Source organism: Cephus cinctus, unplaced genomic scaffold, assembly GCF_000341935.2.
Source record: "Cephus cinctus unplaced genomic scaffold, Ccin1 Ccin1_scaffold0123, whole genome shotgun sequence".
In the NCBI taxonomy this organism is placed as follows: domain Eukaryota; kingdom Metazoa; phylum Arthropoda; class Insecta; order Hymenoptera; family Cephidae; genus Cephus; species Cephus cinctus.
In genome coordinates, this window is record NW_014332857.1 from 66,600 (window position 1) to 83,600 (window position 17,001).

The following is a 17,001-nucleotide window of genomic DNA, read 5'->3' on the forward strand; positions in this document are numbered from 1 at the left end:
GGTGGATCCATAAACAACTCGTTAGTCGAGCCTTCAATCTCACCATCGCGATATACCCAACCCACTATGGTCTGCCCTAAATCCGCGAAATCCAGATTCCGTGCGATTCGATCGCGAATAAAATACGCGTGCCCGAAAGGGAACCGAAGAGGCCTCCAGGGTACGTCTCTTCTGCATTAAGGCTCCCAACGGATCCAGATGACGCAAAGAGAGCAACAAGGCCCTGTTCTTCTGCCTCGTATAAAATAATCACAATGGAATTCGCGTAACGAAATTCCACGAGAAGGTACTCCTGGTGTAACAGCTTCCCGAAGTCAGTGGGGTCAGGCTGGAAAATTTTCGCGTGGCTGGGGATCTCAGGAATTTACGGGCTCGTAAAAATCAAGAACCGTCCGAGTTCTCTCCGAGGTTGCCCTTCTATCTTTATTTTCTTGCAGTCCAGCCACGCGGCGCCATGCCAGTGTACATAGTGTGTATATATATATATATATATGTCTCTACAGGAACCACTATATACATATGTATACACCTATGTACCATGGTACATCACCGTACATATACATATACCGACTGAATGCAATGCAGAATCGGTGCTGTATTTCTCCTACATAGCTTATAGGTTAGGTACTCAGCTCTCATCCTGTGCGGCTAGTAGCCATGGTCAAAGATTTAGCCTCTTCGAGTTGAGATTCGCAGTTCAATTTTTTAAGAGATTCCAACGCGACGTGGTTACGTTTGGCGAATTTTCAACGGAGTCGCGGTACGACATTGAGAGCCCCTGGGGTTTAAGACGCCATTACACTCCTGGTCTCTTCGCCGCCGCCCCTAAAACTATATTAAACTCCAGGAAATCTTGAGGGTTCTTCTTGCTCTCTCTCTCTCTCTCTCTCTCCCTCCCCCTTCTCTCTTTCAGTCTCTCTATCTTTCATAGCTACCCTAGTCCATCTCCTCTCTATCCAGGGCCAAGTACGACCCACCCCCAACCTCTCGTTCGCCCACCGCCGACTTTCATCCCTCAGGAGAAAGTCTATACCTCTGGAAAACCGTGACAGCACTTTGATCACTTTTCCAACGAGGTCCTTGAAAACTTTCCTAGAACTCTCGTTATCTCTTCAGGATGGATTTCGTAGGACCTACTGTCTACGACGGTGAGGGGGGTAGGTGGTGCGCGTGTGTGTGCCTTTCACGATAATCGATCTCTTCCAAAGAATCCCGAAGGAATCGAGACGAGTCCCGGTATACGGATTCCAGGATATACCAAGGGACTCAAATCCCAGGATTCTTCGATTGCGCAATAGATGTTGCTATCCTGGGTCAGAAGAGTACAACTCCAAGGTACGAAGGGGTGGCTAGGTTAAAGGTATTCGAACCCCGGCATAGTATACCAAGGGTAACAGAAAACTGGACTCTGGACCCGTGGCATTGATTTCCTCTCGTCTCCATCGACCATCTTCCTTTCCAACCCTCGAATACAGAGGGCAGAGTTCCAACCCTCCAATCGAAATCCCCGCGAGAGGGACAGTGATGCTCGATAGAGGGTGGTTTTTCCTGGCACGAAGAGGAGTGCCAGACAGTCGGCAGGAGGGTGAATGGGGAAGCAGAAAAAAAAAGTAGCCGAGAAATAGATAGCAGGGAAGACCAAGAGAACCGCGTTTCATATTTCACCACGAGGACAGCATGGATTTTCGTCGACCTATCGAAGAAGTTTCAGGATTACCTTGTGATAGAGATGAAAAAAAATGATCGCTTTCCGTAAACAGCCACGTTAGTTAGGTGCGGCTCGGTGCTTGTATACGTACATAAAAAAATGTGGATTTTGAAAAAAAAAAATTGACCCGGCAGCAATATCGTCAAAATCGAATACCTGATTGATCCTCCTACGTCGACGTTCTCCCATCGTGCGGCAACTAGGAAAACCCAGAAACTGATGTGCAAACTGGTGTGGCAGTCTAGTCGATCGGTTCCGTAGACACGTATGTCCATGGGTCTCGACGGACCCGATTCCGTTCAACAACGCGGTGTGTATTTACTATTTCAGGTACACGAGATAGAGGGGTTGTTTCTCGTTGGACGTATATCCCGTACCTAAAATGCTACCCTGGGATCCAACCGCGTACATATGTATCTACGTTACCCAGGTTATCTACAAATGGGGGTTGTGTGTACCGTCCGTTACTACCTGTCTGCGTATTTACGTATGTACGTTGTTGCGGAGCAGCACGAAGCGCAGTCGAGGGAATTTACGGCGGTCAAAGGTCAGCTGAAAATGTTTTGTACAGAATTGATAAACCCACCCTTAAAATCCGCCCTACGACCCTTTCATGCTTCTTACCCCTCGAAAGCGTATCGGAACGATCCTGGATCAAATAATAATAATGACTGTAATTTTAATAAAAAGAAAAATAATAAAAATAAATAAAATGGTCAAGAAACAAGTAACCATCGATATTACTGTCGGATTTATATCTCTGCCAAGAAGATCCCGTACTCGACCACGAGAGCAGGAAGGATCTGTTCCGGGAAACGTGATACGGCGGCTAAGTCAGTTAGCTCCTTAGTGCTTCGGTTCCACTGGGAATCGGTAAAGTAATCCCACTCCCTAACGATCACTGCGAATGGATGGCTATTAAATTATTATAGCGTCGATTCGCATCGGGAAATAGTGACAAATCCGATCTGCCCTTATAACCGAAGTTAGTAGCACGTGTATGTACATATTGAATTTTGATAATGCACCGTGATTAGTAGACACGATTATCTTCCCGGTAATAGAACCAGATAAATTCATCCTTATCAGAAGTGACATCGCTTCGTACACGAAGTACAGTACCGCATAAGGTATAGGTCATGCGTACTCGAATCCTACCGAGAAAACAGGAAGACAATATGGCTGTCCGACGCGCAAGCTTAAAGGGGTCGTTGCATACAAGAAAGCCCGCGATGCGCCGCTGCACGCGATATGCAGTTAATTTTGAGCTGGCCAAACGTGGGGGGGACGTTTATCATGGACAGGAGTCGGTAGCGGTAGTCAAATTGTGAATGGGTGTCTGGCCCGATGCGCTTCTGGCATATCGATATCCCTGGAAATTTAATCATACAGCTCAACTCTATGAACATCATGCGCACCTCACTTGGTCGTGTTATACGTGAGCGTGTAACGTAATAGCAGTCAATTTGCATATTTAATAGGGTATCGGTAACGTGTATTTTACATCAGTGACACAGGCCACCAATCGCGAGGTAGAGTTCGATTAATCGATGAGTTAATTAATTAGACGTCGATTCGCCGAAAAAATGTTGGCGTATAAGGTATAAGAAGTTTTTGAAAAAAAAAATTGTTTTATTTCAACATATACCGACAAGTATATGTATTGTTATTAGAACTTTTATCGATGGTAAAATAACGAAGCTTCCGTCCCATGAGGATGTTGCCTCTCCACGCGACTGTCAGAAAGGCTGTTCTGGCTGCTAGATTATAACACGACATTACCGACGTCACTAACGAGCCGTAAGAGCGAAGGGGAGTCCACCATCGCGAAGTTTAAACAGCTTAGCGGGATGTTGCGGCGCCCCGACGCCTGGGGCGCCAAGTCAGCCGGAAACCTCTAATAGCCCTCGAGTCCAACACGCGCACACGTACTCGTGTAAGAGTGAGAATATGCCAGAGGTGGGATAGGGGTAGTAAATTCGAAGGGTGATAATAGTGAGACTGTTTAGGACGTAGCAGGTGGGCTCGATATGGGTTGGATGGTTATACAGCGAGGTTCGTTAGAAATAAACGTAAGACAAGCTTTCGATTGTGCAACTGTACTGCTTAAGGGTAAAAGTGATACCGGATGGGACTGTACCAGGAAGAAGGCTCCCGGTTACACGTAAAAATATATAGATCCCCGACTTTACTTTGCGTCGGACCGGACAGGTTGTGTTTATTGTGAAAACACAGAGGGTTTGCCGTTTGACGAGGCATACCGTGCGGTTAAGGGTGCGTGCACAATGCACACTCGAAATACACATGCGACCGTGGCCCCTTTGATCGATAATGCAAGATATCAATTTGAGGATGGATATCCTCAGCGAGGACACCCATAGGTGTCCGTTCATTGGATGTGAGATTTTTGAGGGATGAAAGGTTCGTTAATAGTACGCGTGAGTAGTGAGTGACTTTACCAATTTGGATATTCTCGAAGGGGTAGTTTTGCTGCAAGTGGTCATAAGTCACCGAATGTTTTTACAGGGAGAACACTTCCTGACTAATATTTTCATTTCGGGGATGACGATATCACGTCGGGGATGACCAACCACTTGTCAGTCTGTCACCTACCGGCTCTCGTGGGCCAGGGGTAGTTGGCACCCTTTCCGAGGAACCCCGCGGTGCGCACTTGACTCGTTACAGCCAACACGAGAGAGAGCGCCGAGGCATACGTAACGTAACATTACTTTAGTTCACCTCCCTCCCCGCCTACCCCCTTAGCTATTCGAACTGGGGCCCCGCGCACGAACAATATTTGCAGAGCTCTTATTCCCTGGCTCCCGCCCCATTTTCAACCCCCGTCCACGGTGTGCAACGGGGGTTACTGCCAGTGCCACTGGTACCCACCACCATCACCGCCAACCACCACCTACCACCTACCTACCTAATAATGATTTTACGTTACGCCATGCCGGTCCCCGGGGAATCCGACAGTGCCGCACCCTTATTGCACATGGCCCGAGCTCGGGGGCGCAGGACTGATTATCATTAGCTGCGAGTCCCAGAGCACCCAGTGCCGTACGGTATCCTCGTAGACCCCCGACGGTCCGTGGGATACTGCGAGATTTCCCAGCAGTGAGAAGTAAGGGTGGTTGGGAGTGAAAGAGGGCGGGAGAGATAAGGGGACGGGGGGGGGGGTTGAAAAATGCAGAAAGGGTCGAGGCTAACCCAATGGGGGGATTGGTGTCCGTAACGAGGATTCCGATGGAAGTTGAGAAAATGGTTTTTTGGAAAATTGTAGAATGCGGAACACAGGGGTGAGTCCGACGCCCCGTGTCCGTATAATGTATACCGGGACGCTTGCGTTTTTGAGCGTAATTCGAGCGGACCGTGGCGTTAGACGCTAGGTTGCGGGTGCTCCTGAATTTTTCATCGGGTTGAATAATGAATTAAATGTTCCGGTGCGACCCTTGGCCGCCGTCCTACCTAAGGGCTGTACGTGGATTGCGTGTACCGGGGTCCCATACGTCGCTAGTAGCAGAGAAGTGACCATCGCTTTTGCTTTGTATCCTCTCTTGTCGGTGCTTCTTGCGCGAGAGGGATGAAGGGATGAAACGGTCGAGAGGGAGCGAGTTGAGTGGAGGGAAAGAAAACGGCAGGCAGCCAGAAGAGCCAGGATGTCTAGGAGGGGTCGAAGGGCGCGAGAGAGGCATGGGGGAGGACAAGGTGATAATTTGATAAGACATTGGGAGGGTTGCCATGGAGACGATACAAAACCCAGAGGCGACCAGACCCTCACGACTCTTACTCTTCTCGTTCTCCTCCTCTCCACGGGTTTCCCTCTTTCCTTGGCGTCAACCACGCCAAGAGCCACCCCTCAACAAAGCCCCAAACCCCGCTCCATCAGCCCTGAGACACCTAAGTGTCAAGTGTCCCACCCCTGCTTTCTGCCTTTTTTTCTACCCTCCTATTCTCCGCTTCACCACCGTCCAGGGACGCGCTATCGAAGACAAACACACCCCACGAGAGACGATACAAAAATGGTTCACCCCCTCTGTACCGTATACCAAGTGGTTTTTTAATTCTCTATTCCGTACCCGTGCCCTGGTCCATTTACATTATGTTATCAACATTTTTTTTTCTGTCAAATTCCCAAAATCCAAATTCTCAAGCGACGCACATCAGGCGCATGCGCCTGATCGAACTCGCGACATTTATTCCCACGGACGATCTAGTCGCAGTGAAATTCTATTTGAAAATTGAGGTCGCTGAATCTCCCGGGGGTAGTCGTGAGAGTCTGGCCCTGGCGAGACTGGGGTGGCCTCCAGAGAAAGACATTACGATTATTGCGAAAGAGGAATGGATCCGTACACGCACGCGCCCCTGCAGTCGCATATGCCACGCGATCAGCGTCCAGACATTTCAGTTGCATTATTTATGCGGACGTTCATAGAAACGCTAATTGAACCCTTTTCTCCTGCGTTTCTCTATCACTGTATGTACCATCATTACACTACCATTACTGTAATCAGTAGCAAAATGCTACTCACCTGTATGAATGTACGTGTGCTTCTTCATGTCACTCTTCTGATGGAAACGCTTCCCGCAAAACTGACATGGATAGGGTCTCGTGTCCGAGTGAATAAGTAGGTGCGTGCTCAGTGTGCTTGACCTTTTGAACGCTTTGCCACATTGCTTGCATTCGAAAACTTTCTCGGCCGAATGCACTGCCCTGTGCTGGGTCAAGCTGATCTCGTGGCCGAAGGTCTTGTTGCAGAGTTCACAGGCGAACGGTCTCTTGCCGTTGTGAGACCTCCTGGCATGTACCTGTCAAGTAGCAAAGACGAAGAGATGAGAAGAGTTTAAAAGGGCGTGAATGAGTTCATATATAAACTAGGGTGAACTCGACTACAGGCAATGGGATCAGAAGAAAGCCTGTTTACCTCCAAACCGTGAGGGGTGCTGAACATCTTGTCGCATTTGACGCAGCTGTAAACATCGCCAAGCGGATGAGGATGATGAAGTCCATGGGCAGTGTGAGCCGAGTGAAGTCCAGGGTGAGCCGGATGAACTCCTCGGAGCAGGGGATGAAGATGAGGCGGTAGAAGATGATGAGGAAGTAAGTGAGGATGCAGGTACGAGAGAGGATGATGAGGATGAGCTGGTAACAAACCACCCTGGAGGTGCAGGGGTGGATAGAGTATGGATGACGTGGGCGGGGGTGGATGAGCGCCGACCGACGTAGGTGCGCCGTCTCTGAGGGGTGAGGAATTTTGTAAGTGAGCGGATGGGGGATCGGGCCTGAGGAGGGCGGAGACGCTGAAGGAGTCGCCGGACCTCTTCGGCGGATGGGAGGGTGTGTTCCTGGTGATGGATGGCGAGGGTGGAGATGGTGATGCTGGAGAACTGTTGGTGCCTTCGCGCTCATTCTCGTCGCCCACTTCCTCGACGTCGACGTCGACCTCCTCCTCGACGTCCACGTCGACGTCAGCATCCTGCTGCTCCGCCGCGGGAGAGTCTGGACATGGCGACGGCGATGGGGTTGGACTCCTTGTGGATGGTGGACCCACTAGACGACCGACGCCAAAAGAAAGTCGTTCTGTGTTTGAAAAATAACATTTTTTTCTTTTTATTTATCTTCTCTTCTTCTCTTCCATCTTCCATCTCCGTACCCCTTCAACCTCTTTATTGAGTCTAACAATCTACCACTTGCAATCATAGACAATTGGGAACGCAGGCTCGTAAAGCCATTGAAGAAAGCCAATCCTCGTTCAACGGGAAGAAGTGGAGAACGACGAAAAAGTAATAGCGGAACAGCAGAGAAGCCAGAAGAAAAGAGAAAAAGAAATGTTAGAGAATCCCGAAGGCAGTACGCCCAGAAAATATAGATGGCGAACTGGAAGGATCCTGAAGGCAGGAATGAGATTTAAGTCACGTAGAGGGTTTTTCATCTCTCTCCTGGTGCAGGCTTGGAGTTTGGTCGGGTCGGGGGGCGGGAGGGAGGGTTGCGCTAACGAGGCCTCCATCAGGAGGAGCAAACCTGAATCAAAGAGGGCCAGAAGGACGTGTATAAGGGACGGCGATGGCGACGCTAAGGCTTAATGTATATATATATATATATATATATATATATATATATATATATATATATATATATATATATATATATATATATATATATATATATATATATATATATATATATATATATATATATATATATATATATATATATATATATCGTATCTCGAATAACTAGGAATGCTTTCAGGTTCACCAGACTAATCAGCCGGATTCATAAAGGTGTCAATGATATCCATTGATATACGACTCGACAGATATTATTCTCACTTCGTACGGCCGGATCACCCTTTCTTCCCCCCACTCGCCGAAAAATTCAAGTGCCTCTAAATCACAAAGAACCGACCGCCATTGATAAGCCACCGTAAATTGCGTAACGCGTTGCTAGATCCACCTGAGGATTTACAGCTTCACGCTTTCGCTTGAAAGATATGTTCCACCAATTTCCACAGTATCAGAATCGATCAAAGAGGTCTTAAAAATACGTGATGCGCAAAAACATTTAGCAGGCCGAAGTCACGTAATCGCAATAAATTTCTTGAAATTAATAATTTCGTACAAATTAATTCCAAGGCACGATATCAACCGTGATTTAAGATTCGAATTTGATTATCGATTCCCGGCCGTACTTGTATCGCGCGGAATGTGAAATAAGGGTGGAATGCGGAATGTTGGAAGAATAGACGAGTCCCCATGAATAAGGGATGGTGTCTCGTTTATTACGATGCACCCTGTATATTCCCTTGTATATCATATTTATAATCCAAGAGTGCGAGACGTGGGCACGTGCGCTTAGCTATATAATATACCGGGCGGCTAATCACATTTAAAGCCGTCATTCATCCCTTTCTATGTCAGGGGACGGTAGACGGACGAGTGTAGACCCGACTGGCGTTGCAATCAAATAAAAATATGATCCATCTGTGGTTTAACGTATGTAATCCAATCAAGTACAGTGCGTGAGTATCGTGGCCTAGAAAGGAAAAGTCGCGATAATTTACGAGTAAATCGTTGGACGATCTACAAACGGTCTTTATATATTTTCAGTATGATATATAAATATGTATATATATATATATACACATACATATAGACGAGAACAAGAAAGAAATCTACAGATGTTCCAGAAAATACGGATTGGAAGAACTGCTTACGCAAATGCTGCGTCTGGCCTGGACAGGAATGCAGTAAAAAGTGGATGCAACGTTGAGAAAAACCGCCATTGCTCTCTCTTACAACTGACACATGGTGCACTCTTGGTCCGGGTTCGGTGCAGTGCTTGCATAACGCGGATTTCAAAGTTTAGAACATTTTTTAATTTTTTTTTTTTCTCAAATTCGTCATTAGATTCAATTTATGTATACGTCTACAGTCGAAGCAGACGTAAGAGTATTCAGGTATAGGACGGGTATATAGACCGGATGTGTATCGCTCGTTGTGTATCGCCTTAAAGTGGACCAAGTCGTTGTTCTCGATTAAGATTTTATAGGTCCGTCTGGCGGCTGTAACGGTGCGCCGACGATGACGAGGATCCCTAGGAAGCCGCGATGGATATAAGGTTGATGATGGCGATGGCGATGGTGGTGGTTGTGGATTAATAAAGTAAGGCCAAGCCGAGGGGACAATTAGATCGAGTTAACGACAAACGTTAATCTTCTGTCGTCCGTCAGTCGTTTACTGCGTAGCGATCTGCCATTATTAAAGCCGTTACACGCATTGGGTCTGACAGGTCGTTTATACGGGATGGAAAAAAAATTTTTAATTCAAAATTTTTTTTGTGAAAAGTAACATCGAAAGAGGAAAACCTTCTTTTGACACGTAAAAAAAATTTGTCACGTCAATGCAAATCGATGTAAAAAAACGTATAGGGAATTGAAAATTCAAAATTATAGGTTTCCCGCCAGGGGTTGGCCTGGTACAGGCTCGAGAGTATTCGGGATGGGGTTACTGGAGGCCACGTGGAGGAGAAGTGCACCGCGAGCGAGTGATCGTTTAACATGACAAGATGTTACTAATTCAGGGTAGGTAGACTAAGAGACCGCCAGCATCCGAGTACAAAGGGACCGACCGACCGAATCCCTGTGTTGCGCCTCTAATCTGCTCCAATTGGGGTGTAGGAGAGTGAGCGACGACGAAAAGGGAGAAGAAGGCACATATGAGCATGCACGCTATGACGCGTGCTGCCATTTATCCCAATCATTCGAGACCGGCGGTTCTTGACAATTGATAAATAAAAAAAAAAGCTACTGGTCATCCGGGACGAGTAGAGGAAGTTGAGAGGTTGCGCAAGGACGATCATGAACGTCGTGGCTCTTATTCGATCGTACGTGTTGTTTATCTTCCCAGTTTTTTTTTCCCTTCATTTTTTTACAACAGAAAATATTAATCAACATTTTCGTCCACGTACCCGAGTGACTCCTGGGTAAGGGTGGTAAATTCGTGACTTCGTTAGCATTGCCAAAGGGTGCCCAGAGTCTAGGAAACATCAGTCGCACGTTACATCCCCCTGAAACAAGACAAGAAAAAAAAAAATGATATCACTCAGACTCTTGTCGATCCGTCAATCGTAATTCGTACCTAGGGGAGGTTCTGAACTCACGTCCACCTACCCCTGACTCGTCAGGCTGGAATCTCGACCGAATTCAAGATTCCACGTGATTCTATAGGAATCGTAGGACTAGGTACAGGGGGATAGAGACAGTGCTTGGTACTTACAAGGGATGATGCCGAAGAGACAAAGGGGAGGGACAGGGGTTAGTGACGTCTCAAGTCGTGACGAATTTCGTATTCCCTAACCGTAGGAAAAAGATCAACCCCCTCGACACGGGCGTCTTTATTAGAAAGGAGGGAGGCTCTCTCTTCCTCTATTTATCAAGTCTGCCCTCAAACCACCCCCCTCGCCCCGCCGTCAAGCCCCGTCCGCATAACCATCACTCCTTTCATCCCATTCTTTCCACCAAGTTGCCTGCATCGTCTTCGCACTTTTGTCTTAGGGCTAAAGCGAATAACGTGATCTTGTCATTTTTCGTACTAAGTCCCCAATCAGATAGGTGGACGAGTATCTGCGCGGTTAAGTAGGAAATTTATTACCTCAATAATACGTAAGGTGACCGCAGGATTTTTTTTTTTCTTTTCTTCTTTCCCTCTAAGACAAAGTACATATAGTTAAGCGAGTAGATAATTTTTGGGTACGGTAGGTTAAAATAGAAGACTCCGATGGACGAGGAGAAGGGAAGTGAAAAAAAAAATGAAGGAAAAAAAAAAGCGTAATCCGGGCAATAGAACCTGGCGGATAATCTGAGATAGGGCACCGGTCGCGCGGAGATTAGGCGTTCCTCGCCGCAAAGCTATCTCATTCGCAGGATTATCAGAAATAAATCATATTTTCCTATACTGGCTATGCTACACAGAAAGATAAGAACATCGGCCACGGGTAATGCGTGTTTGTCAGTCGACAGTTTTTCTCTCTTTCTCTCTCTCTCTCTCTCTCTCTCTCTCTCTCTCTCTCTCTCTCTCTCTCTCTCTCTCACTCTCATTTTGTGTATTTGTCCCTCTCTTTCGTACCGGTAAAATTGTGCAATGCTTATCCTGCCTCCTCTCACTATCGGACCACCATAAATCTATAAACGATAAATCTAACGTGATTTGCGGCAAAGAAAAAGGGAGAAAAAAATACACACCGAGTGCGCTCTCGCGTTCCCTCGTATGTAGACTGTATGACGTGTCGACGTGCATATGTGGGCATGCTCTCTCCTATAAGCTCCCAGGTTATCCCTGATCGTCATGTGAACCTTTACCGACAGTCTTATAGCTCGTACCCCTCCATGTTCGAATCTTCACCAAATTTGAGTTGGCTTTCGAAATCTACTTAATCTTCGGCGGCGCCTTTTATCTTTCCACGAAGCTTACCGGAAGATCGACGGCGTTTGGGTATCGCGGGGCGTGGTGCACGTATGCGAAGCCTCCAGCGATCGTGATATACCTCCAAGATTTTGGAATTGACGAGTACCATTTTTTTTACCTATGATTTTTGAACTTGCAACGGAATTCCCGTATACGCAATAAATCGCGCATAGAGTGAAAAAAACGCGAACAGACTATAGACAGCGGCTCGATGCGCTTGGCCGTCGCTAAAAATTTTCAAAGAAAATATTAAAATCGAACGAGAAATAGTCCCGTGAAAAAACAATTCAGCCTAAAATTATATTAAAAAAAAATTTTTTATTGCGATCCATGTACCCAGCATCCTTAAAAATTGTTATCACTGCCTAGCAAAATTAATCGCACGTGTATTATTCAAAGGCGTGCGTTTTACACAGAGCGAAATATACTATCGCGGCGTTGCTATAGGCCGAAATTACTCGAGAGGCACCCTCCATTGGCTGCCCATCACCTGGCAATTATCGCCTAAACCATTTAGGCCGCCTGACACCGGGATGGCTTGATATTATTACATTAGCCTATTAGCCCGATTAGCAGTAGGTATTAGTATAGCCAGCCATCTAATGCTACCCCATCCATCCCTTCACCTGTTGAACGGCCTGTGATAACCCCCTGCCAGTATACGCACCTGTACCCCCGTACGCACTTACGCAATTTCTCACGGTGCGTAATAGCCGCGTGGGTCTGTATACATACAGTTTATCCGCGATGTGGGAATACCGCGTGGTGATAGCGCAATTAATGCACATCCTCACGCACCTACGTAATCACGCACGGAACACATGTGCCGAGTGTGCGATATATGCAATCGAGAGGGTTGCAACAAATGGCCAGGTAACGGATAGCCTGATGACAGGATAGGGGATGACGGGATAGGGGATTGCGGGAATATTCTACGAGGCGTGTTTACTTCGCGAATAAACACACGAGGGGTTGACCAATTTTTTTAGCGACATAGTCAACGGTTTGCGAATATTGACTTAAGGCTTAATTCCATGATTACTTCTATCTTGACTCACCTTCTGCCTCCGTGGGCACCTGGGGGTTCTCCTGATGATTCTCATTGTTGTTCGTCTCCTGCTGAAGTGGTTGCGGATGAACGAGCGAGCTCGGTGGCTGCTTTGGTTTGACCACGCGAAACGCGGAAGCCTCCGCCGCCCCTCTTCTTGAGAAATCAAGCGGACCCACCCCTACCGGTGAGTGCTGCTGCTGAACCTCCATCATGATTGACTGATCAATCCTAACGTCCTTTTTTCAACGTACCACTGAACACCGCATCAGGAGACCCCGCAGCCCCTGACGACAAAACGTCCTGCCCAGGGTCTTCAGAACGTAAACAACCCTCTCGCGGCGAGCACGAATAAGGTAACCCACATGGAGCGAAGATATTAAAATTAAAATTTATTCCACGTAATACTCGGCAAAGTTCACCCACTTGTTGTCGATGTCAATCACAGTCTTGTTCTTTGATCGATGAAAAATGTCAACGGTAACAACAACAACAACAACAACAAAACACCAAAAAACTAGAAACGTCCTCCCGGTTCGACCGACTCGAAACGGACTACTTTGGACTTTTGACGTTTGATCACTTCAGATACTTTTTCTCGCAGCCAATACCAGCATCCCCGATCCAGTCGAGGCGATCGTGATGAATGAGATTGCCAGAGCCAGGAGCTAGTACCGATCCCTCCGCGATGCGAGACACTGATTCGCCGTAGTAGCAGGTCAGGAACGTGGAGCAGTGTTCCCGGAGACGTTACAGTGGGTTCCCGATGGTGCCGGAGCCGCGAGACTGCTGTTAACAGATCTGATAGTGGAGGGACCCGGAGCGATGACGGGTGAAGCTTGCATGGAGCGAGCGAGAGAGAGGGAGACGGACAAGGAGAGAGAGCGAGAAAGAGAGAGAGCGGAAACTTGGATTTTCGATGGCTCCGCCTTTAGGATACGCCCCCGTTGTCCCTACTCCACCCCCGCTCACTCATACATCTGCAGGAACTCTCGTAAAAGAATCCTCTACGCGCATGCGCACGTCTTCCTGCATTCTACGTCCCTCGTATAATCCTCCTGGCGAAGTGAATACTCGCGCGCGCACACGCGGCCTTAACCATTGCCATCGAGAATCGCGCCTCTGAAAATGCTATCTCTCTACACCCACGACATTATCCAATACGTAAAGGCCAACTACGGATATAACATAGGGTTTACATTCGTTCTCTCTCTTTCGCTCTAGGCCACCGTTTCAGCATTATGTGGAACCACTCCGCCACCCTGATTCTACGCTCCTGACTTCACTGATTGATATTTCTCTGAAACTGCCGACACGTGAACTACTGTGCACGCACGGAAATGCATACGGCAATACGTGGATCGAAGAAATGTCTTCTTGTTTTGTAAGGAACTTTCGTGACTTTATATACAATAATCATAATGGTTTTCAATTATTTTTTTTACCGGTGCTAATTTTTCATTATTTTTCCCTATATCGTATCTTTACATTGTACTGTGATGCACCAGTTTTTTTTTTTTTTTTTTTTGAAGTGATCCATTCAAATTACACGTATTCTTTAAGCGTGGATTACATTTTTATCTTGATTATCAGTGCCGATAATCGTTTTGTATCTAACGAATTATTGTATGTGATATTTTGACGTTATTTATATTGTTATATTGAGGATATCGATCGGTCGATTAATTGCGGCTGCTCGCAACTCTGCTAGATTAAAAAACTATGCGGATCCGAATGATACGTGTGTTGTCTACGTTACTTATTTACTAGTCCTTTAGAATTATCAAAAATTTAATTTCTGACAGATCGATCCTCTTCTAGTCATTGCTCCTTAATTACATCCATCAGTGACTCTATCGAATTCTAAAATAAGATTGATGCCTTAAAAAAAATATATAAACGATAGTAGGCTCAGACTCTTATCAATTAACACTCGTACACTATTTTTAAAGCCTACCTGCTAAAAATTATCGATTTTCAAAATATCTGAACGTAACACAATCTTTGTACAATATCCTTTTCCTTCGGTTTATTGCGCAATCAACAGTTAAATTTAACATAAAAATTTATCAGAGGCATTAAATAGTTAACATCAAGAGATTAGCCGTCAACGGTCGAAGACATTAAACCGCCCGAAATCGTATCAAGACAACAGGATTTTTGACGATGAGATAGATTTACAATCAGTGGTTAGATAACGCCACTGCGGCCAAGCCCCGCAGTCGTGGTCACTATCATTGCGAGATCTGTAAATCGCAGAATATATTTCACTATGTAACATAAGGAATTTGATCAGGGATCAATCGACGGTTAAACGTCGAATAGATGGTAAGGATCGGCACGATTAAATCCCGCACACAGTAAATGCCTTGATTCCAGCCAACAACATAGGTAGATGGACAAATATATATGTATATCCACAATTTGATAAGAATCCGACGATAAGCTTCCGATATCCAATTGCAGAAGTGGATAGTCTGGATTCACGTATTAAATAACAGATAAATTTTTGCACTATTAGTCTATTATATTTACGCACGAAAATAAACCATGGTTAACTCGTCCTCATCTTGTTCCCTGGGCCAAAATATTCATACTGAACTTCGATCGGTTGACACTGCTCTGGTGCTGATGTGCCTAACAGTGACACACAAGCAGTACATGGTCTCAGTGGCGAGACTGAAGACGGTGAACATGACGTGCGAGATGTTAGACGTCAGATGGGAACGACAAAGCACATCAATCATACTCACTCACTGGTACCACGTTCCCGGGAGCAGCCAGAGGCCCCAGGGCCGCTCAATCTTCCGTGTTTTACAAAATAAAAATTATGGTTTTACGTTAAAAGTAAAAAAACAGCACGCTGACTCTAGCTATACGGAACACGTGAATTGGACCGATAGGGATGCTGGGGGGTCGACACGGCGCACGAGTACGAAAAAAAAAACATTTTACCGGGAAACTGTCCCGAAAAATCTTTGGTGATTTTGAAAAACATAATAACCAGATTTCAAAAATTTTTGCTTCACGTGACCCTGAAAAACATCTTCGAAAAACCTCAGGATTATTGTGTTTGTTACATAAAGTGCACAGGCGTCGGCTCGGGTTTACATAGGGTTCCTGTTGTACTGGGCCTCATTGGGACCGATGTATACTTTCCTATAATTCTGTGCTGTCCCACTCGGACCCTATACTACGTTACTTGGTCGCCATCAAGCTGGATCCGGGTATGGCTATATTTGTTTGCACGGCAATGCGGCAGGCGTGATTTACAAGCGGTAAGATAGCCTAATCCCTGACAAACGCAGGCGTCGTCCAGCGTCGCGGGATGGGCCTGTCGACTTCCTATATATGTATATAAATACATATGAGCATGTCTGTTCGTCGATGTCTCTATATGTAACTATACCGGTAAATGTGTTGACATTTTGGGGCTTGATCTATCAGTGCTGCCAAAGATATTGGCTATGTCACTGATATCACACAAGGGTGTCAACGAATAAATCGGGACACTCAAATACATCTGATAAGGTAGTCGTAGACATCATCTCTGATAGAGGCTATATCCGCTTTTCTCAACCATTATTTTCTGCTCCAAATTTATTCCTCCAAAGTCAAACCGACTGCAGACCTTTCGAGATGCATGATATAATAGGTTTCCTTAAAAAAAAAAGTAGCATCTCTGTGTAGTATCAATGGAGTATCGATTAGTCAAAATCTATTTGGTAGACCGATATACGAACCGACAGGTATAGAGTTGCAATTGTAGACTTCAGGGAGATCCGATTCGATTCCGGGACACGATTACTGCTGTGGCGCCACGAATTTAATAGGATCAGTCAGACTCCGTGGAGCAGGGGCATCGTGTCCGACGCCGGTTCTTCTGCTCGAGCCGTCGAGTGAGTCACTCTCAATCAAGAGACAACTTATTAGTGATTGTCTTTATCAATTGGGATGTGGGTGATGATTATTGTAGGAAACGATGATACGATAGCAGCCGCGGTAACACGATGGTGTAATATATAACGCTATTCGACGTATGTGTATAAGCTATACAGATGGACCCCTGCGGGTTATCCGTTTACCTATACTATATATATATATATATATATTTAAACAATTTTTTCAACGATCACGTGTCTCCTGTTAAATTTGACTGCTACGTTTCAGACAAATAATACGTTTAATATATATATTACAGTACATGGTATATACATATATTAGGCGTATTATTTGTCTGAAACGCAGCACTCAATTTTAACAGCAGACACATGATCAT

General features: G+C 45.9%; 1 protein-coding gene across 3 annotated transcripts in view; it reads right to left on the minus strand.

The window, feature by feature from the left end:
• LOC107275187 (zinc finger protein Gfi-1) overlaps positions 1 to 15,847 on the minus strand; it is a 17,972-nt gene extending 2,125 nt beyond the window's left edge. The window contains exons 1-5 of one of the 3 annotated variants that reach the window (XM_025079777.1): positions 15,272 to 15,847; positions 12,733 to 13,511; positions 10,179 to 10,277; positions 6,634 to 7,289; positions 6,241 to 6,517 (exon numbers count right to left, since the gene is read on the minus strand). In XM_025079777.1, coding sequence (XP_024935545.1) covers positions 6,241 to 6,517; positions 6,634 to 7,289; positions 10,179 to 10,277; positions 12,733 to 12,937 — 1,237 coding nt within the window. In that variant the 5' untranslated portion in view covers positions 12,938 to 13,511; positions 15,272 to 15,847. Of the gene's footprint in view, positions 1 to 6,240; positions 6,518 to 6,633; positions 7,290 to 10,178; positions 10,278 to 12,732; positions 14,193 to 15,261 lie in introns of those variants that run through there. The other 2 variants (XM_015755046.2, XM_015755047.2) reach the window with 2 other exon arrangements.
• Positions 15,848 to 17,001: the final 1,154 nt, after the last annotated feature.